Source organism: Festucalex cinctus, chromosome 12 (genome assembly GCF_051991245.1).
Source record: "Festucalex cinctus isolate MCC-2025b chromosome 12, RoL_Fcin_1.0, whole genome shotgun sequence".
In the NCBI taxonomy this organism is placed as follows: domain Eukaryota; kingdom Metazoa; phylum Chordata; class Actinopteri; order Syngnathiformes; family Syngnathidae; genus Festucalex; species Festucalex cinctus.
This window is the reverse complement of record NC_135422.1, coordinates 20,977,541-21,004,234: the sequence shown is the minus strand read 5'-3', so window position 1 is coordinate 21,004,234 and position 26,694 is coordinate 20,977,541. Positions and strand designations below refer to the sequence as shown.

General features: G+C 40.6%; 3 protein-coding genes across 10 annotated transcripts in view; 2 read left to right on the top strand and 1 right to left on the bottom strand.

Annotated features, from left to right (window-relative positions):
* Positions 1-8,621, top strand: part of ralgapa1 (Ral GTPase activating protein catalytic subunit alpha 1) — a 77,061-nt gene extending 68,440 nt beyond the window's left edge. For 3 of the 8 annotated variants that reach the window (XM_077540024.1, XM_077540030.1, XM_077540031.1), the window contains 2 exons: positions 1,336-1,460; positions 6,468-8,621. In XM_077540024.1, coding sequence (XP_077396150.1) covers positions 1,336-1,460; positions 6,468-6,613 — 271 coding nt within the window. In that variant the 3' untranslated portion in view covers positions 6,614-8,621. The other 5 variants (XM_077540026.1, XM_077540025.1, XM_077540027.1 and 2 more) reach the window with 4 other exon arrangements.
* An 896-nt stretch (positions 8,622-9,517) lies between these two features.
* insm2 (insulinoma-associated 2) lies at positions 9,518-11,608 on the bottom strand. The gene has a single exon (XM_077538772.1). It carries the CDS (start codon positions 11,520-11,522, stop codon positions 9,951-9,953), a length of 1,572 nt encoding a protein of 523 aa, XP_077394898.1. The 5' UTR covers positions 11,523-11,608; the 3' UTR covers positions 9,518-9,950.
* A 7,995-nt stretch (positions 11,609-19,603) lies between these two features.
* Positions 19,604-26,501, top strand: nfkbiab (nuclear factor of kappa light polypeptide gene enhancer in B-cells inhibitor, alpha b). Its single transcript, XM_077539449.1, has 6 exons — positions 19,604-20,030; positions 23,900-24,005; positions 24,102-24,312; positions 25,538-25,626; positions 25,707-25,967; positions 26,052-26,501. Exons 1-6 carry the CDS (start codon positions 19,780-19,782, stop codon positions 26,085-26,087), a joined length of 954 nt encoding a protein of 317 aa, XP_077395575.1. The 5' UTR covers positions 19,604-19,779; the 3' UTR covers positions 26,088-26,501.
* The last annotated feature ends 193 nt before the right edge of the window (positions 26,502-26,694 follow it).

Below are 26,694 nucleotides of genomic sequence, written 5' to 3'. Positions count from 1 at the left end.
TGGACAGTTGAAGTCCTGGTTTCCATTTACTCTGCCCTCTGCTGAGTCCCTGCGCCGCCTTTGCAGTCCATGGCTGAAGGCTGTAATACAAGTGATAAATTGTTTTGAGAATGGGTTGCCTTATTCAACAGCCGCAGCAGCCCATTCTTTTCCCCCATCTAATATGGATTCATACAGGAACCCATTTGCAGTGGTTGAGGACATGCACAATTCGTTTCAATTTTGATCCTTGTTTGAGTTAGTGTCAAGCAAGTGTTTTTTTGTTTTGTTTTGTTTTGTTTTCTACACTGATCCAGCACCATTATTAAAAAACACATTTGCATTTATAGTTAATTTAGGATTTTTTTTTTTTTTTTAATTGACATTCACAGCATCTTGCATCCAATCCTAGTCCCCGGGTTGTTTCATACAATGTAAAACTACACAATATCAGTTTAATAGCCAAATGCCACTTAATATATTAGATCAGTGGTTCTTAACTTGGGTTTGATCGAACTCCCGGGGTACGGTCAGTCAATCTCAGGGGTTCAGCAGTGGTCAAGGAATGCACATGATTCAAATGATTTGTGATGATAGGCCCTACTTGGCTATCATTAGCTTCAGGTGATCACACTACAATGCATGGCCTATCTCTGCTGCAGGGAATTTGGTGCGCTCAGTAGTCGACTAGTGGCTGTTGTGATGGTATGTGATGTTTTAAAATGATTATTATTATTATTATCGTACAGTGCTCCCTCTCTACTTCACAGTTCACTTAATGCGGATTCGCTCTATCGTGGGTTTTAATTTGGGTCCATAGCAATAAGTCAATCTCTACATACACTGTAGCGCCACTGCAAGCAAAATTGCATCAATGTATTTAGAACATTTCGATGAAAATAAACATTAATATTCACACTCATGCATAACATATAATAAAATGAAACTTATGGCATTCCTGTCTGATAATTCAACATGTATGGCATTTCCATACTGATTGGTGAAGGTGGACATGTTTCACTCGCAAACCGACGGGAACTGGAAATATGTCATCGGAAGCTGGAAACACATTTAGCGATGATACTTTTTCTTTAAACATAAATAAATTTTGTAATTATCTATCCAAACAATTCATAAACGTTTTTTAATGACAAAGAAATAGTTCTAACCTTGCAATTTAAAGCAATGAACTTATCCATGAATGAATGAATGAATGAATGAGAATATTCACAGGCACATCATTAAAAGGTTGATAAAACTGCACTTGACCCACTTCCCCTACTGATAGCGCTAACTTTTTGAACTCCTTTAGTATATGCATTTGTATTTTGATTTCACCTTGACACGTGACATCAGCTACGAGGAACGAGCCCGATACTTGGAAACGATTGTGCAGCACCATCAGGAGCCAACCACCTTTGAGGATTACGCTGCTCGCGTCTACAGTCCAGCTCCCTGCACTCATCTGCCGACAGACACAGGTACCACAGTGCCACTCACACTGGTTTTGTTTTGACCACAATTTTCACATGAGACAGAAGGCAAAACACAATAACTACAGTGACTAACATTTTACATAAATGCTATGGTTTTTGTGTTAATCACATCACCTAGCTGAAGACATGAACTATTTATTCCCTACGAGTCGCCACCATGTTTGCAGTTTTTTAGCACGCACAGGTGTAATATAAATTATTTGACCTATTGTCTAAATAAATGAGGTCAACATTGCACATTTTAAATGACAGATGCCAAAAAAAAATAAGTTTTCCAAAATCCCAATTCATTAGACCAAAACTAAACATTTGCATATAGATGAAAGGCCAAAATGCATAGACAATACACATTTGAAAGAGACACATTTGTTTACTGTTATAATCAGTGCTACTAAAACATCACAAATTGCAAATTATATGAAGACTATATTAAATATAAAAACATAAACGTATCTATCGAAAATTGTGTTTTTTGTATATATGCCCATATGGACATACTGCAACCCACAACACAGTCTGACTGTGACTCTCAATGTACGACTCTTATGCGTGTCCCGCCCTCTTAGGCAAATACTCTTTCAGTCTTCTGTTATGAGTTTGCTTAAATGTCATTTAAAATGTTGCGCTGTCCTGTGACTCATAGACAATGGAATTATCTACGTTTGAAGTTATTTACAATTGTGATGTATTTTCTTTACAAGGTTGATTGCAAGATTACAAAATAAGCCAATGTGAGCACATATTTAGCGATTCTGTATTTTTGTTTGTGTTGTCATTCAGATTTGTGTGCAATTTTGTTGGTCCTGTCATACTTGCTCATCTCACCAGCTGTTGTGGCTTATTATAATAATGATATTAATAACTTTGCTTTGAGGCTGAATGACATGCAGGATGAGCGGCATATAGGATGTACTCACACTAGACGTCCTTCACGTCGCACTTTGCCACTTCAAACTTGAACTCCATTCCTATTGGCAAGTGTTTGGAATGCTTCCCGTCTATTGGCATGTTTGGAAATGGTTTGCTATGGCCCAGCAATATGCACATTTATCCAGCCGTTTTCTAGAGCGCTTGTCCTCATTAGGATTAAGATGGAGACTAGCACAATTGACTTTGGGTCACAGACATCGTGTAAGGGATTATCGCCAAGCAAAATTTCTTATCGTGACAGCCCTACAAACGTAGCATTTTATAATTCGGGTTTCTGAAAAGGATTTTACTTTTATTTCTTATGTATCGGAGCTGGATTCAGAGTGGGTGGGGGCTTTTTGTTTGTGGGGGATGCTATTGCCCCCTCCCCCCACCCCCGCATGGTGGCATGTTCAGGACACAGGGATAAAATTCCTTTGTTTGTGATGAAGTTGCAAAAGTTACAACCAGCTAATAATCGTGACACATGGTATACCCTGTACTGGTTGCCAGCCAATCTAAGGGCATATATTGACAATAATTAACAACGTGCAATGTCAATCAATACGTTGAAATGACTTATTTATTAGAGATAATGTAACTTTGTTCAGCTATCTATGCCTGCGAGGTGTAGTGGCAGGGAGACCAATTTGGGAAACATTCACAATCACTTCGCCAGCATGATATTCGAGTTCAAAAAATTAATTTAAAAAAAATCGAGAGCCCGCTTGGCCATGTGGGTGCGCAATGTACGTCGTGATTGCTCCTCTGGCCCACAGCCAGCTTCACAATAGAGATAAATTCAAGTTAAATGTCACCTAAATATGCGAAAGAAGATGGCGAGCGTCAATAGTGTCCACATGTTGAAAGTGAACGGACGTCCTAACGAGCAATCGTGTGTGTTGTTCAGCCCCAAACATTTGCTGTTTCAGAGCACAGGGTGACACGTTCGTCAAACGTCGTCATCATTTGAGGACACACTATTCTCTGAATTCACGATTTGATTTTACAGACATCCTGTGCTCTGAAAGTCGCTAACGGCCTTCTGCAACAACGCAGTGATCAAACATTCTTCTCGTTCTCTTTTTTTATTTCCTCCCCCTTTGGTTGATTGTTTATCCTTATCTTCATTTGTTCTTTTTGTTTGGTTGCTCTTTGTCCCTGTTTTCTTCTGTTTCTCCCCCTCCCCCATTCTTTAGATCGTATTGTGTCACTTGCCTATAGCTAAAAGGTAAGCCCGGTCACATCAACGACAGTCTGATTGGCTCTTCCCTTTCACAGTTAAGCCTCACTTGTGCTTTTTTTTTTCTTTTTTCTTTTTCCCCTCACTGCGTTTTTCTGCTTTTCCTACACTTACAGGTCTGCTGCATGTGTTTCTGGGAGCCTGTGTTGAGTTTTTCAAAAGGAATTGTCATTTTCAACGCATGTTTTGAGTGCAGTTTGGCGCAAACCACGTTAACTTGTTCAATATGTCGTAAATTCCGGGATAGTACGTTAGCGTTACATGACCTCGGCCTCCATCGGCCTTGTTTGGGATTGTCACTTCTTGTCTATGAATAACTTTTTTTTGCAACATCAAACAGCATTCTAAGGTGGACATGACATCTCCTTCTCTTTAAGTGTGACCTGTGAGAAAGTTTGATCCTTCAAGCTGACTACTAACACTAACTTGACTTGATCTCGCTCAGCTTGTCATAACCTCATGTCTGCTCCTCTACTCCTGCTTTTCAAGTGCCACACACGCATGCACACATACACACAAATAACATTGTCATTGCTATGTGAAAAAACATCAATTTTTGTTTACATTTTTGTTTTTGGGATGAAACTGAATGCAAACATCTCAAAAATGTAAAAAATGGACATAAGTGTTTTTCACATAGCGACAATATGTAATATCTAATGTAGCTAAATTGCAGTACATCAAAATAGAAGACATGATTATTAGATCTACATATAAAATGTAAGTGAAGTTATCAATTATCGGCAGTAGGTTTCCGAATAAATAGATTCAAAATGGTTTCCGTGTACTGTTTGAGTTTGGGAGTGTCTTTCCATTTTCTGTTCTCTCCATTTCTGTTTTTAATAATTTTATTTTGCCATGTATTACTCATTCTCATGTTTCATTTTTTCCGTTTTTCCATTTCTACATTTTTCCTTTTCCATTCAATATCCTCCTTCTTCTTCCCTACTTCCTCCCTCTTCCTCTCCTTTCTCTGTTCTTCTCATTTGCTTTTTCTCTCCCTCTCCTTTCTCATCCTGCTATTTTTTTTTATTTTTTTTTTACTTCCATGTGCTCCCCTCTTTCTCTATATTTGATTTTTTTTTCATTTCATTCTTTGCCTTTTGTTTGTCCTGCTTCCCTCCATCTTTGTTTTGTGATATTTGTCTTTTTCCTGCATGTCTCCATGCATCCATCCTCCCCGTCAGAGGAGCATAGTGCTCGGTGTCTAATGGTCCCCAAACCGCTTGATAGTTTTCGTGTCAGGGTGAAAGGCAAAGGTTTGAAGCAGAAGGTCCTTCACGCCAGCTGTGAATGGTATGACAGAAATATTAATTTTCTATAATGAAATAACTAGGAATTACCCGTACTATTAAATGAAGTATTCCATGCATCAAACTATTTCTTGTTGCTTCCAACGTGTTGGGGGAAAAAAAAAAAGGATGATGTGACAATAAAGTGAGGTCTGAGATCGTAACCATGAATTTGTCGGAACACGCCATCGCTAACCTAAATGATACCTAACACTATTTGAAATAAAAACAATTCTCAAATGAAAAAATCAATTAATTATGGCGGTAACTGAGTGTGCCTTGTGGCACGTGACCCGTTCGCTGCGCAAAATCATTTATTGCCTCAAAACGTCAAATAGAGGTTTTGAATATCATTTCAGAGTAACTATTAATTATGAAGTAGTCAGTATGCAATGTAATATTTTTGAGGTTATGGAAGATATTACAGCCACTTGAAAAAAAATAAAAATACAGTAACTTGAAGACAGCCAAACAGCACACTGCCCAATCTTGTGATGATGCACTCAAGAAATACTATAAAAATGGTGCCGTGAAGTACGAGTTGAAATCATTTCATGGCCATGAACTCGTAAAGATAACTTCTGCCGCCATTATTCCTATGCAACTGTCTAAAAAAAAAAAAAACACACAAAAATTAAAATGTGTCTAAAGGAAAATAGCACTCGGTATTATTGTACTTCATAAAAGCACAGTAATAGCAATAAAGTGGAATATAAAGCATAGTTTGTGACATTATGATTAAACCATTGCGACAATTTCTGGTGTGCCTTGGCCACCAGAGGGCAGTAAAATACAGTCATGAAAACGCAAACAAAGATGACTTTCACAACTACTATAAATGACTAAATGACTTCCATAATATTGGTCATCTTTGGCAGAGGATAAAGAATATCTGCCTGAATATTTTAATATTGTCTTTGTTTTGCTGTACTATTTGTGTGTAAATATCTGATGCTTAAAAGGTTATAACATTGTGACTCATGATGCTATTTGTTAGCCCATCTGTGGCATTAAGCTAGCACAAGGAAAAGTTTTGAATACACATGAAAGCTAAAGCAAACAAAAAAACAAAAATCAACTTAACGACAATTTATATCTAATAAAAAAATTGTATGTCGGATACTCTTAACAAAAAAAAAACATTTTACATTTGACATTCAATTCTCACATTATTATGTCATATTTTTTCCCCACTTCGAATGGTTTCAAAAACAAAGTAGCAACAGACATGAAACTTTCAGAGTATCTCAAACATGCACGCACACACACACAATCAAGTGTGGTCTAACCTTTCACCTTTATATGTCAGTATGTTGCTCGTCACCTGTACTGCTTTGTTGTGTGTCTGTCCGTTTAGAAATAACTTTTGTCTTTTATGGAATTAGAATGAGCTCTTAAAAAAATATTCTTAGCTGTTCCTTCACGTGTGTTTGTGACATGAAGTGAAACTTTTTTTTGCGATTCCCCTCATCGCCTTCACCCTCCTCCATCTTCATCTCCCTCGTCACCATATTCCCCTTCCTCCTCCTCCTCATCCTCACCCCGCAGGCTCCTGCCTCGAGATTCTTCGGTCAGAAAGTCCGGCACTTGGGGAGGCCGGGAGCGACTCGGCCTCCCCCATGTCTCCTCGAACTAGCAAGACGCGCATGTCCATGAAGCTTCGACGTTCTTCTGGGTCGGCCAATAAGACTTGACGTGACGTGTGCAAATCATATCACATCCCGTTTGCACCCGTTTCCGACTGGACTTCAAATCAGACAAATTACAAACACATACACTAGCTTGTTGTTTCCGAATTTGGATGTCACAGTCATATGCTCCAAAAATACTTGTTGTGCTACTGTATTTTGTGGAATACTATACTGTTACTTTATTTTAGAACTGTGTGTGTGTATGTACAGTATATATACACACGCATTTGTTTGTTAGGAGACTTATTCTTCATGAGATCTTCAGTCTTGAATGATATGATGAGAAATCCTGTATAATTGTATCATTACAGTGGAAATTTGCATGAAGCTATATTATAAGTCTATTTTTGTTCTCCGTGTAGCGTTGCGTCAAAGATGTTCAAGAAAGGTTTGGAAGTTGGCCTGGTAAAATGTAAATAGAAACTAAAAATGGTTTGCCAACAATAGAGAACTCTCGAGCCAAAAAACAAATACATTTTGTATATTTACAGCTCAAATTGAACAAATGAGTTGTCGGGATTTTTGCTGTAAAATGTGGACAGGCACTGATGTTTGTTTCTTTTATTTTTCCTCTGTTCAGTTATGTTGTTGCTAATTTTATGGTCCTTTATTCTGGTCGGGCTTTAGTCGCCGTTGTCATTTAACGCAACAGAACCACTGCTTTAGCTTGCTTTGTACCTCAGAGTATAATTGTATATATTAATATCTATAGTGTGGGGAGCGTGAGTGACAAAAGCGGTAAAAACCAAATGTGGATTCACACAAGATTTTATGCTTCAAGACTTCCTCTTTTATTCTAAATAGAAATCGCTTCAGTCTGGAACGGAATTGAAAATGACATTGAATTTAAAACGCTACACTACATTCATTCAAAATCTTCAGTATCGGATAGTCTGGAATAAAGAGCTCAAGTTGTTGTGTATCACTGGCTAATCTCACTAAACACAAAAGTAGACGTGCCTTAAAATAAATTGAAAATATCGGAGGCATCTTAGTACTTAAAGAGCCTCAAAACATTTTTCTTTCCTGGAAATAGCACGGCTGTGGTTCCCAAAAAGTTATCCTCGATTAAATGTTCTTCCGCTCACATTACATGATGAGAAACTTTGCTGGCATTTACTTTTTTTTTTTCTTTTCCCATGCCGTTAAAGAACTGTTTCACTCCAATGGCTCTTAACAATTCAGTTGTTTTTTTTCTATATCATATAGAATAGTTTCAGAAGAAAATTATATACAACTTATTACATTTAAAAATATGGGGGTCAATTTCTTGTTGTTCGAGATTCATCTTTCAATGAATTTCATTGTTGTTTCCCAAACTTTTCACACTCTTCAGGTCTGGTTTACTTAATCCATAAATTTCTCTTTAAGCATTTGCCCCAGTCCACCAAATAAATCACACCGCTTTCGAGTAACATGACATTTATCTTTCAACATCTGTTTCATTACATGTTTGACATTACCCCTGGGAGGGTTAAAAAGTTGATTGGTGGGGGGGCTTTTTTTTTTTAGACAACTATGCTGATGATCAGTCTCTGTTGTTGTGAATGTTGACTTGAGTGAGTCTGTTACAAAAAAAAAAAGTTTTGTACAAAAGATGATCCATTAAGTGCACATTTTGGGTCATTCAAAACTTATTTTGACATGAAATTATCATGTCTACCCGCGGGATGCTGTTACAAAACATGAAATGATCAACAGGTCCAATTTATAGCAGACGCCTTTTACGAGTGAGGATGAACTTGACCAAATGGTCACACTTGAGACGTTTGCTGCTTGTTTTTGCCATTTGGGACGCTGCCCATATACTGTATGTATGTAACTGGCATTGTACATGGGTTGCTGCATGATGCCAGCCCAGTATCATACGTGCATGTCTTGATCATGTAAACGGCTCTCGATAAATGCTTCACAAAATGTTACTGTCAATGTGTATGCTTGTGTAACATCTACAGTAAACACACGCAAAAACAGCATGGACGTGTTGATAATAAACTGTTCAGAATATTCACTGATGTGTGTGAAATTGCTTTTAAAAAAAAAACACACACACACACGGTATCCTCATTCAGCAGGAATATTTATTAACACTTATGTCACATTAAACATATTAAAATATACGCACTGGATTGAATCACATATATATTGGGCATCAAAAAATGCTTTCAACAGTAATTTATAACCCTTTAAGGGCTTTTCTGTAGGACTTAATGTTAATTTTCCGTTTCTATATGAAAATATTTGATGCCTCAGTCAATTGGCACATTTAATATAAAAGGCATATTATGGCAAGTGAGTGATTTTTTTTCCCAGCCTAAGATTTGTACTGTAGAAAAAGTCTAAAGTATTTTGGACACTCGTGTGAGTCAAACAAGTAAAATCTGCAAACTGTATCTTTCATCATGAATGTGGCCCGTTTGATCCACAACCAAAGGGAAAGACCAGAAATTGTGCCAAAACTAATTATTTGTATGCAAACATAACCATAAATCTCATCGTTCTTATGACGTGAACACATTTGATTTGTATTCCTCTGAATTTCATTTTCAAATTCATATTGTGAAATTTCTCTCATTTTCAGCACCACGGATAGTTCACTACTCAATTCGTATACGCGTATGCACGTGTTAACTACAGTATCTCCTCGCTTTACTAAACTAATGGCCGAAGTCTTTTTTTTTTTTTTTTTTTCCCCAGAAAACAAGTAAAACTTAACCAAACACAGATTACATTGTTTTTTTTAATAATTTAATTTCAGAAGTTGAATGATCTGTTTAATTAAAATATGTCAGCTTCCTAATGAGATGATTAAGGCAAAAAAAAAAAATGACTTTAGTTTAGGCCATTATTTTAATAATAGGCTGGCGATTTTTAAATATAGAAACAGTCGTAGGACAAAACATTACGTACACCTAAATCATTTAATGGGATGCCAATCAAGGCTGTATCCTTCTGTTTATATTCGATTTACATTATCAGCATGTTTGAGTTGACAATTCAATGTTTATTGTGCTTGTTGCAGGACTGCACTCTATAAAATGGCGAATTATTTCTAATATATTTATGGGACAAAATAATACAACCAGTTAACATGATGTGTTTAGGCATTTTCATTTACCCGTTTTATATATCGGGTCTAAAACAAAATCATACAAATATTTAGCCTACTGTGACTTAATGCTGCGTTATAGTGATAGACTATGGCGCGTTGTTACTTAGGTGCAAAATCGGGTTACAACTTCCGAAGCTCCAGCTGCCGAGCTCCTGTCAGCCCGTGGCCGCTTGCTGTACCGAATGTTGCGTCTGGTTACGGGTGAGTGGAAAAAGAAAATCGGACTCCTCAGTGTCTGACGGCCATGTGCATGATGACGTGCATGTTGTCTCCGGGATGAGACTTGTTCATGTGCCTCGTGAGGCCCGGAGAGCTGAGGAAGGTGGCGGGACAGTGTTTGCACGCGAACAGCTGCTGCTCGCACCCCCTGTTGACGCCGTATCCCTCCGCCCCGAAACCGTGGCCGCCGCCGGCTCCCCCCAGGAGCTCATCCCTCACGGCGTGCCACACGCGGTGCTTGTCGCGGATGTCGGCCGACGGGAAGCGAGCACCGCACAGGTGACACGCGAACACGACCTGGCGGCTCGAAGTCGGCGGCGACGGCCCGGCTGCCATCTCGTGCGCCGCCATGTGCTTCTTCAGGTAAGCTTGCCGGCGGAACTTCTTGCCGCAGTAGCGACAGTCATACACCTCCGCTTCATCGTCGTCTTCGTGGACAAACGCAAGAGGCTCGTACGAGTTGTTGAACATAAGCAGGCCCGGCGGGGGGCTGTCGTGCGGGTAAAGAGGTGAGGAGTCGTCTGGGGCCGCGGAACTGTCCCGCGCCGGCTGGTGCTGATTGATGCACAGCAACGCGTTCTCCTTCCCGTCCGCATCGAGTTGATTCGACGCCGGAGCTTGGCCCCTGCCCGGGTTGGAGACCGCCGGGCGCGGCTTGTGCCAGCGGCGGTGCGAGGCGAGGTTGGCGGGACAGCTGAACACTTTGTCGCACTCGGGGCAGCGGTACTCCACGCGCACGATACGGGAGCACTTGTGCTGGGCGAGCGACAGGGGGTCGGCGTACTCCTCCTTACAAAGCTGGCAGATGAACTCCCCCAGCGGCTGACTTCCCGACGACTTCCGGGCTGCTTCCGGGCTCTCCTTCTTGATGCGCAAACCTAAAACCGGAGAGGTGGTGACTTCGTCCTCGAAGGTGAGCTTGCGGTTCACTTTGGCTTTGGCTCTGTTGGGTCTGTTCGACTCCGGGAATGAGCGTTTTCTCACAGCTGCCTGGTGTTGGGGGTTAATTAGCGGCGGGAACAGGTGCGCCACGTCGGTGTCGTATTTCCGAGTGGGACCATAAGGAGAAAAGTGCGTGTTGGCGGCTGCTACTCGCATCGACGTCGGCGGGGAACTCACCAAACACGGCAGCTTGGTTTCTGCGGCTGAGGGTGAGCACGTTTCGGTAAATAATGCCCGCTTTTCTCCCTCGCCGCGCGGCTCCATAAGTCTGGAGCTCTGGGCTTCTATTAATGGAGGAGGTGGGAAGAAGCGCGAGAAGTTCCCCACGGGAGTCACAACGTCCACTTCGGAGTCCGGCAGCTGTGCGCGTAAGTCCGCCTCCGCCTCCAAAGCAGACTCCACTTGCAGGTTCCACACCTCGGTCACCCCCGAGGAGTCCTCGCGGGGCGCCGGCGGGGGCGCGACGTCGGGGCTCGGGACGCCCCACACGTGGTTCTCCTTCGTGGGCTCAGGCTCGCTCACGTCAGCCTCCGCGCGGTGGTTCTTGTCATCGTCACACGTGGTAAGCGTGTTGCTTTTTCGCGCTCGATACGACGCCGAACATCGCCGAGTTCTCTTTACCAAGAATCCTCGAGGCATGCTGACGATGATGATGATGATGAAGATGATGATGAAGGTGGTGGTGATGATGCTCGTGGCACCACCAGGCGAGAAAGAGCGTGCTCTCTTGTCTGAAGCCACTTTCAAGTAGGGCTCGGATGAGGGGACGAAGGAGGGGGTGGGGGAGTGGGTGCAGGTGCGATTGGAGCACGGTGCTGTTTTTGATCCCCTCTTGCGCCCTTCCAACCGATTACGCCAGGGCCGTACAGAAGAACGTCAGTATCATATCATGTATCGATAATTTGGCGGCCCAATTCAATAAAGGCTGAAAACAGTTTGAATCCAGCCAACATATGTAGTATCAACCCTTTTCATCAACAGATGTTATTCACACTTTACATTTCTAACATGAATCTCAAAATGCACAAAACAAAAACACAATTACACAAGATTAAAAAAACAAAACAGTATAATCATTTGATAAAGTGGGTTTAAAAAATAGGCTATATATATATATATATATATATATATATATATATATATATATATATGCCATCTCGTGGTGAACTACTAGAATGCAATGCCCCAAGTTGAAAGCACGTGCATACATTTTGAAACGCACACAGAGACCACACCTTGCAAGATGCTACCAATTACTAAGACGGCGGCGATTTATGTAATTAGCAATTACTAGACCTACACTTATATTAAAAACTGTTGAATACATTAATGTGATAGAACATTGTTTTTGCATATTATTGAAATCAATACATTTTTTAAATGAATGAACATTGAACACATTGATTCTTTTTTTTGTCATTGCTGGCCAAATTTGTTGCAAATCTGCTATTCCAGTTATACAAACAGTAGCTTCCTCTATGGATGCTGCTCTGCCTGCGTGTTGCTTATCGTTGAAATTCTTAACAGCACCCATGGGACTTGCAGATACAGATCATATCTATGTAAGACTACTAATGAAGGTCTGCCTCCCATTGAAGTTTCTTTATTGGTGGTGGGAATAGCTTGGGAATGGATTTCCCTCTGTGTGGGATACGCCCCCCAGCGTGCGTGCGTGCGTGTTGGCCAATGATCGCACCCATCGTCTCCCCCAGCAGGAACTGCTCTGGCTGATAAGAGTTCGGAAGGACATTCATCTTCAGCCATCCAGCCAGAATCCCCCCCACCAACACACACACACTCATCACTCAGGGCGCACTTGTCCCCTCAACCATAGCTCAGCCAGTGGAGTCTCCTGGAAATCAATCAAGAGGGATGAGCGTGAGAACAAGCTTGCATTGTCAGAGCTGTTGGCTGTTGACGATGATTTTTTTCTTCTTCTTTCTTGAGTCATTCGGTAGTCTTACCGATTCAACATGTCATCATCATTGCTCTCTCTCTCTCTTTTTTTTTGTGTTTTATTTTATATTAGTTCTATTTTTTATACATTTTATTTTGTGTGTGCGTGTGAGTTTGTGCTCATTAATTCACCTGAAATCTGTTAAAAATCCCACACCCTTGACCTTAACCGAATACTTCAGAGTCCCGACAGTCGTGAAGTTGTCAGGTGACCAGAGGAAGGATCAAAGTAAAGAAAGATGAAACAAAGTGAAATCCAGCACCAGCCAGACACCACCTACTACCCACAGAGTTACAAACCAGAATCTTTCCCCAACCCCAGAAACATCTAAATTAGGGAGACCTCAAGAGACCAGAGGAAAGACTAAAGTAAGGAAGGATAGATGAAGCAGAGTGAGATCGACAGACACCAGCCGCCACCGATTCAGCAACCAGTGGGAGAAGCAGATTCTGTTTGAATTTTAGCCGATGCTGGTGTAGTAGATGTGGCATGCATGATGATGATGATGATGATGATGATGATGGCTGTCCGGGGATGTGCGGAATACGAATGACTGTGTAAGGTATGAAAATAAATACATTATATATATATATATATATATATATATATATATATATATATATAGTCTCCTCCCACATTCCAAAGACGTGCATGGCAGGTTAATTGGGCGCTCCAAATTGTCCCTAGGTGTGCTTGTGAGTGTGGATGGTTGTTCGTCTCTGTGTGCCCTCCGATTGGCTGGCAACCAGTCCAGGGTGTCCCCCGCCTACTGCCCAGAGCCAGCTGAGATAGGCGCCAGCACCCCCCGCGACCCTTGTGAGGAATAAGCGGTCAAGAAAATGGATGGATGGATATATATATATATATATATATATATTTATTTATTTATATATATATATATATATTTATTTATTTATTTATATTTGCTTTTATTTCCATCTATATTTTTGTATTTAATTTTCTATTTTTTTTTTATCTGTTTTATTTTCACTTTTAGTTAGTTAGTTAGTTAGTTAGTCATTTATTTATGTTGAATTTTGGCACTTTTGGTCCTCCATACCGAACAACCAAACGGAATGAAAATGCTCCATATAAACACCTCAATCGGAATGAAAAGGCTAAATCTGAATGGAATTTAATTCGTAATCCCAGGGGTGGTATATTCCTTTTGTCAATCCGAACGAGCACCATGTATACACTTCCTTCGGAATGGCAAGACTGCTTCCAGCGTGCGTATGCTCTGTCTGGACGTAAATACGTCATGACACGACGTCATTGTTTCCAACCACTAAAATGGCGGCGTCTCTCCAGAGCTTGTCTGTGAGGGGGCAACTTTTGACTAAAAAGTCTCCATTTAAACCCGGCTATTGTGTTATTACGGTCTTGATATGTCCCTTGTGGTGATGATGATGATGATGATGATCCTGAAATGGTCGCTATTATGACCTCTATTTAGATTCTGTATTTGTGACTCTTATTTTTTTCATATAAGCCTTTATTCTGTCATATATTGTGCATTTCCAGAGCAAGACATACTGAATGTCGCTTTTGTCAATATGTCGACTCGAGGTTCTTGAGCCGACGCCTCCATGCAAGTTTTCTTCCATGCTTTCTGCATCCAGCCCATCCATCTTGCTGCGGTTGCTTTTTATTTTCGAGTTCTGCAGAACATCCTGCTCAAGGTTCTTCGTCAAGTGTTTTCTCAAAGGCCAACTGAATCCAGCCCTGCTCTCTGTTGTTACTTTATATTTTTGTCTATAAAGACTCTCCATTTTCCAACTTCCGTGTCCTGTCTTCGTTTGGGTACGAATTCCGCACCTCACATAGCAGGTGAATTAAAAGAGGCTGCAGTATTTACACTTATTGCAAGTAAGCTATTCCCCAAAATATTCAATGTTATTCACTTTCAATTCATTTAAGGATGTCTTTTCCAATACATTTGCTCACTTGAAAAAAATCATGACATAAAAGCTGCAATTGTGAACTTTTGTCTCATATTCCTCTTTTCATCTGAAAATTCTTGTCGCTCCAATTTTTGGACGGGACGGGATGTGATTGATAGACTGGTACAAATTCAGGTCACATCACCACTCGTAGGAACATTAGGGCCCCCTGAAATTGTGCGGGTGTACTAAATGAAGTGTCTGGTGGGTGTATATCCGTATGTGCAACGAGCTGAATAATCACCCAGACTGGCGAAAATGACTATTGATCTGTGTAGTGTGTGATTATACAGCTGAGCTGTCTTTCTCAACTGATAACTGTTTCTGTCCAATTGGATACGGAGCGCATCATATCTGATGGAACTTTGGATAATTTCATCTGGTACATATATTCTGACAATACTGTAATCCCTCCAAATTAGACGATTCACTCCCCATTTTCAAATTTGTGCACCTTTTTTTGTCATTTCATGTTTATTGTACATCATGTGGACCAATTGTTGACCGTTTCAACATTTTTGGCCATGAAATTCATTGTGAAGAAGAATATTGATGCTTTTGATGGTTGAGCCTTTTCGTCCGCACATCTTCGATTGAAGAGTGCACCTGTCGTTTTGTCACTTAAGGCTGAAAGCCATTTAATACATGCTTGCAAGCTTTAAGGTGTGCAGTTACACAAACAATTTCAGCACTCCATTCGCCGCCATTCAAATGACAGCTTTGTTTGTAGCAAGTTTTTTCTTTTCTTTTTTTAAAAAATACTTGGTTTTCACGCATGCGCAAACGTAATGCACACTTCGCTTTCTCAACTCAGCTGGACAAATCTCAGTAACACTGTCCTCTGTCTCCATCTAGTGGATGAAAAGAGAATTTCCTCTCTTGCACCACTCCCTGACCACAACGCTGAATATTTCAGTTCACATTTGAAGGCGTTTACGTTTGTTGACACCTGTTCGTGTCAGAAATACAGGCTGACACCATATGGTCTATTCTATTTACTTGAGTATTTTCTCTGCTGTTCGATTCCAGCTCTCTCCAAGACAGTTGACGCACAATAACGCGCACTGGCAGCCACGCTTTAGCCTACCTCGATACAGCCGTGGCTGCTTGCCCAGTTTACCGCCACGAGAGTATGAGTGAATGAATAATGTTAATGTATCCATTATAAAGCGTATTTGAGTGTCCAGAATAAGCACTATATAAATAAATAAAGTGTCCAGAATAAGCACTATATAAAAGTGATGTATTATTTATTTATTTATTTTTTTAACTGAGAGTTTTTCTGTCAAGATCAGTTCGCTGAACTGTAATTGGTTTAATTAGTCAAAACTTTTGGTGTTCGCTGTCACACAAGCTGTCATTAATACCACTGGCCACTAGAGGGACCCTCGTTACGCTTTTGCAATACACCAGAGGGATCTGTGACCTGAAGTGGCAGGAAGCGGCCATTTTGCATTTATTTCAGACAGCAAAATAGTTATTTCTGATCTATGCAAAAATTTGTAAAGCTGTTAGAACAATTGTCTGTCTCATTAAGCACTTTTGTTTTATCATCCTATCTCACTGTAAAAATTGTTTCATTATGCAGCTTTTCATTTAAAGTAATTATATCCATTCAAAAGAGGATAAAGTTATTGATTGGACTGTGAAAAGCATTTATTTTGCATTGACAGACATCAAGTTTGATTTTTACGGAAATAAATATATGTCCAAAGGACCCAATAGTTTTTTATTTCCTTCTAATGAATTTTTTTTTAATGCCCTCCAGCTAATATATTTAGTCTGAGTCAAATGGACTTGCGCATGCGCATTGAAAACGATAGCACATCAGTACCACCATAGCATTGTACTGTAGCTGTAGCCATTTAAGGCTATGTTATATTGTTGAGCTTTGAATGAATGGTTTGAATTTGGTAGTTTGAGGGTCATCTTTCTGAAAGCAGTCTTTCATTTGATATTGTTTAATTACAGCTCACATTGTGTTAGACCTGTCAAAAAATGAAGGTTGGTTCAATTATTGTTTATATCAAGTTAAATAATCAGATCATACGAAGTCACTCAATTTAGTTTTTGTGAAGTCAAATATTTTAGATGTGCTACCTGGACATCATTTTTTCTTTCTTTTTTTTTTTTTTTTTTTTTAAGTTTAAACAGGGTTATAATTTTTTATAGTGTATGCTGTATATTGGATCATTCCAGTAATCGTGTAGGCAGTAATTTAACTATAATGCGGTTATACAATTGTGCATTTGGAATGAAAAACTGACAAAGTAGTATATGATTCAAATAATGTGCCGCTTGTGAGCTCGAATGTGAGTTTAGTGTACAGGGAGTGGGAAGAGCGGAAGCAGGTTGTGGGCCAGGTGAACTCTTCAGCACAGTCAATAAAGTCACAAGATGATTCCGTGACTCACTGTTGACTCTGAGCCCCATTCATGTAATTTGCTGTTTCATGATGAGTCAATCTCTTTGTGTTGTGCATGTCAGCTCATGTCCAGAAGGTCCCGGGATTCCCAACTGTATAAATGTGTATGTTTGTTTTTTCACATTCAGTATCCTGTCTGGAGAAAAGCTTAACATCCGATAGACCAAATTACATTTTAGTATTGGCATTTTTTGAATGCTGTGAATTACATTTTTTTCCATTCAAGATTCTGAGACATAAAAGATGAATGATGATATTTTCTTTCAAACAGTAATCTTGGCCTTAAATCCTAATCTTTGCGCCATTGACAACAGCAAACTGCAAAACTTCACTCGCTTCCAAAATAAGCTGGGATGGACTCAATACAGCTCACCGCAAAGCCGGAACATTTTTAATCACTATTGATTATGTTCGCTCAAGGGGAATTTCAATTCACACTGTTCAGAACATGAGAAGATCACACACATGGAGAGATGTGAGATGGATTGGTCAAGAAGAATGTATTTATTAAATACTGAAGTAACTGGTAGAAGCACAGATGTGGGGGTGAAAAAGTACATAAATGTATTTGGAATGGAAGCCTGTTGTGAAAATAAAAAAAAATGTTAAACCACCAAATATCATTGGTTGTCTGATTGATGCTCCACCTGATGTGAGGATGACGCAGGTTCCGCTTAAGTGCAAATCACTTGAGCGCACCATTCTGTTCCATCCATGTTTGTTTTCATGCTGGCAAGGTTGACTTGACGTAATGGCAGCTCATGTGACTTGAAATGGCTGATTGATGATTCACACATCATTTTCTACATGCTATACAAAACATGTTTTGTCTTTGTCAGACAACATAAAATGTAAAATAGTCACTCGACAATTACAAATAAGAAGATGAATGTTTTCCTAATAAAGCCGAGCTCTGCCTAAGCGTGACTGTGAGTTTTCATGACAGTAAAACGTATTCAGCTGACTGCATTCCTCCCCCCTTTTCATGCCGCCATGCAAAGGTTCAAACAGAGGTCTTGTTTTCACTGTGCCGTCAAATCTGAGCCGCACCAGCAGGTTGTACTCTCTCCAGGTGTTCTGGAGCAGGTGATTTACTCAAAAACGAATCTTCTTTCAAAATGTACAACACAAAACAAGTGTATTTGTGAGTATTCCGCTCCCAAAATGCAAATATGCTCATTAACACTAGCATGATTTGTTACTAAAAAGTGTTTCTCGTCAAACTGGTCTTATTGACTGGATGTGAAGCAAGTCCCACTCGTAGAACAATTGCTTGTTTTTAAAACATATACTGTAACTCTTGTTGAATCGTCTGCTTAAAAAAATAAAAATTAAAAATTAAAATAAATCAATAAAAGAATGATGCAATACTTGTTTCATGAGAGCTACTTTTAAAATTATCCAGTGATGTACACAAGAAGCGGAAATACATGGTGAAATACGTGGTGAGTTGTGTCCACACCTATGGGGAAAGTATTTATATCTGTTTAAAGCTGTGATTTTTTTTTTCTGCCATTTTCACATGGATGCAGTATTCTTAGATCCCTTGATGATGTGTCACAAGTCCTTTTATAGTAACTCCTTGATCTGAATGAAAACTTACAAAGAATTGGCCTTTAGAAAAGAACATTTGATTCTCAACAACAAAGTCATGACTTTCACACCATAGCAACTTGCAATGTAGCTGAGAAGTCATACCATACAGTCATGCGTTCATGAAATCAAATGCACATATATCTATCCAACACATTGATAATACAAGCAGAAGCTAACCTAAGTTGAAAAGCAGCATTTGCAAATGTGAAGAATGAAGTTTTTGTGTGTGTGTGTTATTGTTCTTTTGAGATATGGTTTGAATGAATGAGCCATTGCTCGTAGGATGCAAAATGGCACTGACATTTTATCACTCTGATAAGCTTTTAGCTAGAGAATCAGTGCATGTGACAGAAGTAGACTATTATGAGTACACAAAAGCAAAACATGGAAAATGGCATCATGGCAGGTTTAATCACATACTTTCATGTTCTAAAATATTTGAACCGAACTACTACTACAAAAACAATACAATGTTGATGTAGGATTTATTTATTTTACCATATAGAGAGCATTATTTTTCTGTATAGATTTTACTTTTCCCATTGCAAGCAACGCACAAGCTTTATTGTCCATTTATGATTATACTCTAGCGTGACAACTGACAACACTGTGTACTTTTGCCACCTGTGGAAAGTCCACAATTTAGTTTCAGTATCATGTGCTAATCACTATCATACATGAACCTGGTAGCTACCTAAAAATTGAAGTGGCTGTTGGAATTGCAAATATGACATGCAAATGCGTGCACGAGCCTCACTAGAAATCCCCACTCTTCGCCAAGCGAAGCAAGCAAGCAAGCCGCGTTATTTTCGGTGGCAGTTTGCTGGAAATCCCCCACCTAGTGGCTTTAGCACCGCCCCTGCGAACTTCCAGCCACACACAGTGAAGTCACACCGACTGACGACTCCACACTCAGTAAACGCGTACAAACCGAGCACAGATCCTAGCTAACATCAAGCGGGCGCGACCACGACCATGGCCCTCCACAGGACCACCGTCACCAACCAAATGGATTACAACCGGGAGTCCAAAGAAGGGAAGCCGTCGACGGACGAGCGTCTGGACAGCGGCGTCGACTCCCTGAAAGAGGAGGACTACCAGGCGGTCGCGGACGAGATATGGCGCCTGCAGCTCGAATGCCAGCCGTCGCAAAACAAGCAACTTGCAGCCTGTGCAGCCGCCGACATCCAAGAATGGAAAACACAAGTCACCGAGGACGGAGACACGTAAGTTGAAGCGCGATTCATTTGCTTTTACAAGTCGGCTGACGGACTGGGCCCGTCTGCGAGGTAATTCGAGCCCCTTCCTGTGGGGAGCGTTTTCTTCCTAACTTGCTATTAAAATGCGTGTCACAATTTAGCCGGATTGAGATTTTTTTTTTTTTTTTTTTTTTGGTCTCTGTAACGTGATGCTACTTGGCCACCGCGCTGGAAGTCTTTTGGTTTGTAATCACCGGTTTAGCCGCGGCCTTAAACAGTGGGCTCGCACGTAAACAAAAGGCCATTATCAGCAGGAATCTACTATGGCCGCGGGTCAGGCTGGGAAAGTCCCCATGCGCGCCGCCGAACAATCCCAACCGGCGCGCCCTCCCGCTCGTCAGAAAACAAGAAGTGGTCCCAAGTGGTCTAAAAGTACCTGACATCACACACATTTGAAAGACGTGCTTTTAGAAAAAGTTGGAGCTGCAATGGAGAGTTCTCGTTACAACTGTTCCGTGAACGCCTCATCGAGGACACATCAATTACGTCACGTTTAAGCAGGGTGCTTTAATGAGCGCATTAAAGAGATTTGAGAATTGCAAAATAATGCTGCATTATCACACTAATGATTAACTAGCAATCAATTAATGTAGTTTCCCAACTAAGGGGTGTGAATTGCCTAGTACCTGACGATTCGATTCGTATCACGATTCACAGGTCACGATTTGATACCGATTAATCCCGATACGAATTTATAAGTCGATTGTTGCGATTTTTTTCCATTCAAATTTAGAAAATACTAATCAGTAAACTTGTGGAGTGTACGATTTGTATGAAAATGTATTATTTATTTATCTGAAACTTCAGTCTTAAACAGGTTGTAATCTGTTTCATGCTTGATCAGTAGGGGTGTCACGATTCGCCAACTCCACGATTCGATTTAAATTTCGATTTTGGGGTCACGATTCGATTTTTTTTTCGATTTTTTTTTTTTTTTTTTTTTCCGCTCCCCCACTTTATAACACAGAGGCATATGCTTCTGTAGGCTAAGGCTAGTCTATGATCATTGGTTCTATTCATTGTACAGTAAATCTTATTTCAAAAGATCGGCTACATATAGGTGATGCAATTTCCATATTATTTTTGTGTAAATTTATGTAATATATGATAATTGACATTAGGCAGGAATGATCAAATTCAAAGAATTTATTTACAATATAAAGTTAACCGTCTTGTTCTTACTGAAGTGTAAAATAAAAAATAAAAAAACAAAAACAAAAAGTCACAGTGGGTGCCTGCCATCTATTGACTGTTTTTGGTTACAACAGTGTGCTGTGCGTTCCTCTTAAAATAATGTGCAATGTGCAACAACAACAAAAAATATATTGTATCCAAAGTCATGGAACAAATACAGCCTGAACAAACTATATCCCAACATTTACAGTTGCTGGGCATACTGTAGCGTGGTTCAAGTACACTAATTAAATGTTTGAATCCAGCGTTTTCCAAGGCTGCAGGTCTGCTGCTATAAATAGACCTATGGATCTGGCGTTTCGCGCGAGCTGAAGTGTGTGGAAGTTTCACTGTAAATGAGGATGAAATAGTTGGTTGGACCGTTGTTTTCCCACTTCTAGTTGAATTTGATAAATCTAAATCTTTGTGATGCCTGCGTAAATGTCCCGTCATGTTTGTCGTGTTTCCCGTTGTTACGGCTGGCGGCTCGGGCCCGCCGTAACAACGGGAAACGCTCCCCTAGTATGTATGTGTGTGTTTGTGTCGGCTGGTGCCCGTATCATGGTACTTCAGTTTGAATGCGCCAGCGCGACACTCTGATTGGAGGACTGTGCCAGCGCGACACTCCGATTGGACGACTGTGCCAGCGCGACACTCCGATTGGACGACTGTGCCAGCGCGACGCTATTGTGTATCCGTGTATTATACCCCTATTGGTTAATGTTGTTTCTCCTCCGTTCTGTCAGTTCTGTCAAATGCGGTTATTATTTGTTCACCTTCCACTTTCACTCCCTTGTCAAACCCCTGCCTGAAATTTCAATTAAAACTACTCAGATGTTAAAGTCGACCCGTGTTTATCTACTCTATATTTTCTGTTATTGTGTTACTTCCCTTCCCCTTGACGAGCCGGGCGTAACACCGTGGCCGAGTACAGTACGCGCACATAGCATATCTTGCAACTGTGGTCTTTTTATCGACAACGTGAACGTTGTCGACATAACTCACCGGGAACGAAAAATGTTTCCAAACTGGTGACGAGAGAAGCGGGAGCGGCTTGAAGCACCATTGCTGTGTCTGTCCGCGCTTGCCATCATGACTGCAGGAGAAGTCAGCTAACAAGTGCCGTTAGCTAGTAGCTGAATGGCTGCGTCTCATTTGCTTTCCTGGGAGGTGGCGGCGGCGGCGGTGGCAGCGGGCGCGGGGGGGGGGCATCGAATCGTGTGTCCTCTCTTCTATTTCGATGCTCGAAATCGTGACGTAATTTCGATCGATTTCGATAAAAAATCGAAATCGTGACACCCTTATTGATCAGCATTAAAATAAAATATTAAGGCTTAATGTTCCGTTCATATAACATTCTTCCATGCTTAAGGTGTGAACCCTAACCTGAAGTTAGACGTTTTGTTGAATATTTTTCCATTAAAAATGGAAGTTTAAAAATCGATTCAGCCGCCTATTGAATCGATTCGAGAATTGCGCGATGTAGTATCGCGATATATTGCCGAATCGATTTTTTTTAACACCCCTATTCCCAACTTTTATTGAGCCAAGGCACATAAATTAGAAAACAAAAACTTAATTCTGCCTAGTAGAAGCTCATTTAATTGTTCTGTCTGTCACTACATCTTTTCAGACCAATTTGGTGGAATTGGATAATACCTGATCTTCCATGACACAATGTGCACTGTGCAGTGTAGACTCTCGGCTTTCAAACCCGCTGCGAGCCACAAAGTATAGACAAACGTGACAAAAGATGCTAACATGGTCGGCGGTTGAACGGAAACAAAAGGAAAACGCGAGTTAACTACCTTTTAGCGCCTGAGGGAAACATTAGATGCACGTCATTTAACTTGAACTTGCGGTTACACGAACTATTCTTATTGTCCTTGGCTGGAAACACTTCAGAGACCGTTGTGCTAATTAACAGACTGTAATGTATTGCACTTCCAAAGAATTGTAACGATGGTATCTATTAGGGGTGTGAATTGCCTAGTACCTGACGATTCGATTCGTATCACGATTCACAGGTCACGATTCGATTAGATACCGATTAATCCCGATACGAATTTATAAGTCGATTGTTGCGATTTTTTTTCATTCAAATTTAGAAAATACTAATCAGTAAGCTTGTAGAGTGTAAGATTTATATGAAAATGTATTATTTATTTATCTGAAATTTCAGTCTTATAGAGGTTGTAATCTGTTTCATGTTTGAACAGCATTAAAATAAAATATTAAGGCTTAATGTTCCGTTCATATAACATTCTTCCATGCTCAAGGTGTGAATCCTAACCCGAAGTCAGACGTTTTGTTGAATATTTTTCCATTAAAAATGGAAGTTTAAAAATCGATTCACACACACACACACACACATTGAATCGATTCGAGAATCGCGCGATGTAGTATCGCGATATATCGCCGAATCGATTTTTTTTTAACACCCCTAGTATCTATGATATGTTTGAATGAGTGACTGTTTAGCAATGGAGTCTAAAATGTCACAGTATCCCCATTCCTGTTACTTCCTTGTGTAAAAGATGTTAGTTGAGAAATCTAAGGCTCATTTCAGCATCCTTTAACTTTGATAATCTTTTCTTAGATGTATTTTGTTTTTAACAGATTTGTCGGTGCATATTGTAAAAGCTGTCCTTGTCTGTCTCCAGGCTACTCCACTTGGCTATTATCCACGAGGCGAAGGACTACATCCGAACAATGATCGAGCTCTCCAAGAACACAGACTTCCTCGACGTCCAAAATGACCAGCGACAGGTGCGTGAGCTGACGTTTAGCTCGTCAAGCTCCCACTGCTCGGAGCCTTCAACATGACGTTGATCTCTCGCTCTCGCTGTCCGTATCCCACTTTAGACGCCTCTCCATTTAGCAGTCATAACAAACCAGTCGGACGTGTGCCAGCGCCTCCTGGCCGACGGCTGCGATCCCACGCTGGTGGACGACAGTGGGGACATGCCCGTCCATATCGCCTGTCGCCACGGCAACCTGCTGTGCTTCAGCGTCCTCACACAGTTTTGTCGTCCGGAGCATCTCCAAACCATGCTGGCGGCGTGCAACTACCAAGGTAGGGTTTTAGCAAGGCAACATTTTTTTTTTTTTTTTTTTTTACTTGACTAGATTTCCTATTATCAGCTACATTGTGGTCCCTTGATTTGCAAGCGCTCCAATTTAAGAGTTGCAAAATTTTGCTTTAGGTTGTGAGAACAAATTAAACTTGTGTGTTGGCGTGTGGAGTCCCGCAGGGTTCAGTACTTGACCCTCTATTTGTTAGCATTTACATGCTAACATTTACATAGGGCTGTGCAATTAATCTAAATTCAATTACAGTTTCAATTATTATACTCCAGTTACAAAATCAGCATAATCGTAAAAAAGATTAATACAAATTTTTGAGTTGTTTAAATTGATACATTTGCACCTTTTTTTTAAAATGATAAATTAACAAATTTAATAAATTTTGTTTCATCCAGAAGGAACTTGCATAATTATAGTGTTTAAAAGAATTTTGTCTTAATATTTTTTGTTTTTTACGTTTAAACATTTTCTTGTTTTGTACCAAAAAATAAATGATCGTCCTACTGCACACTGCAGATGCTGCACTCCAATTTCAAGTTTTTGCCAAAATAAATAAATATTATAAATATATAATATAAATTATGTGTGGTCCAAAGGAACTTACATAATTAGTGTTTCTATTCTTTTTAATTGGTCTTAATATTTTGTAAATGTGTAAACATTTTCTTGTTTTGTACCAAAAAATTAAAAGATTGTCCTACTGCACAATGCACAAGCTGCACTCCAACTTCAAGTTTTTTCCAACATAAATAAATACATAAATATTCTGAATTCTGTTTGGTCCAAAAGGAGCTTACATAATTATAGTGATTCTATTTTTTTTAATTGGTCTTAATATTTGTAAATGCGTGAACATTTTTTTGTTTTGTACCGAAAAACAAATAATTGTGATTTTTTTTTTTCCATAATTGAGGCTGTTGACATAAGGCTGCTGCCTTATAACATTAGTTTAAACTGCTATGCCGATGATACCCATGAAAATGAACGGTCCAAATTAAAAGTCAACACTAAGGCTGTGTTAGTCTCTATATAACATCTCATAAATTGAATGCAAGTTGATTTGATGTTGCTGTGATGTTTGCACATATTTTTCTAAACAAGCTTTAGGCAGCTTCAACTTGCGTAACTTGGACACGAAAGTGACTTGTCGCTCTGCCAGCCGTCCGTCTCTGTTGGTGTCGGATGTTAATCTGCTTCTCTGATGTCTGCAACAGGTCAGAACTGCCTCCACATGGCCTCAGTTCACGGTTTCCTCTCGCTGGTGGAGAATCTTGTGGATCTGGGAGCTGATGTTAACTCAAAGGTATTCCACACTTTCACCTCACTTGCGCGTGAATTCAAATTAAATATGGATCTATCTGCTATTTTCCTCCCGTCCTCTAGGAGCAGCGCAACGGCCGCAGCGGGCTGCACCTGGCCGTCGACCAGCAGAATCTGTCGTTAGTCAAACTGCTGCTCAAAAAGGGAGCTGACCCCAATCTCCTGACATTCGGAGGCCACACCCCCTTCCACCTCACCTACGGGCGCGGCGACGACGACATCAAACAGGAACTGTTCGCGTTGACCCGTCCCGACTTGAGGGATCTGCCCGACAGCGAGTCGGACGACAGCGAGGACGAGGACGACGGCGACTCGGACGAGGAGGTGCGCCCGCGCTCAAAAACGACGGCCGCACATTCCGGTCAGCAGTTCGCCAGCTCCGTGCCTTAACGCGCTTGTGTTTTTCAGGTGGGTTATGATGACATCCAGTGGAACGGCCACTAGCGGGAGGAGATGAAATGTGACCCCGAGGATGAATTGAAGAGAAAAGGCCTCGGCACGTCGACCGCTCGCCTGACGGTGTGGCCGAAGCCGTACGGACGTGGCGGAGGTCTCGTGACACGAACTGTGGACAGCAAAGAGAGCGAGAGAAGCGAACAGGCAGCTGGAGGAGCTCATCAAACAGACTGGCAGCCCAATCAAACTGCGGGAAAGGCACCATGTGAGCATGCGGCTTGCTTTTTATGGCTGCCAATCATTCACAAATGCACACAAGCAGCTCTCTTGTATGATATTGTAAATGCTGTGTATACAAAGATGTATTTTCTATGGAAGCTGTGTCTGTGTACAGTAGGACAGGTTGTAAATGTTTGACAGCGACACTCCATTTAAATTAAAACACATATTTAACAGTGACAAGTTTGTTTTTGTGGTCAAACTGGGACAGAGAATAAAGGGAATACATTTGAATCCAGTCACAAGAAAACAATGGAACATAACAAAGCGGCAATAATAGGACAAACGACATTGACCTGAATAACAACAGGTGAGTTTGTTTGCTTCATTACATAAGATTTTGTCACGCAAGGTTAGGCAGGCTGCTGGCTGGGAA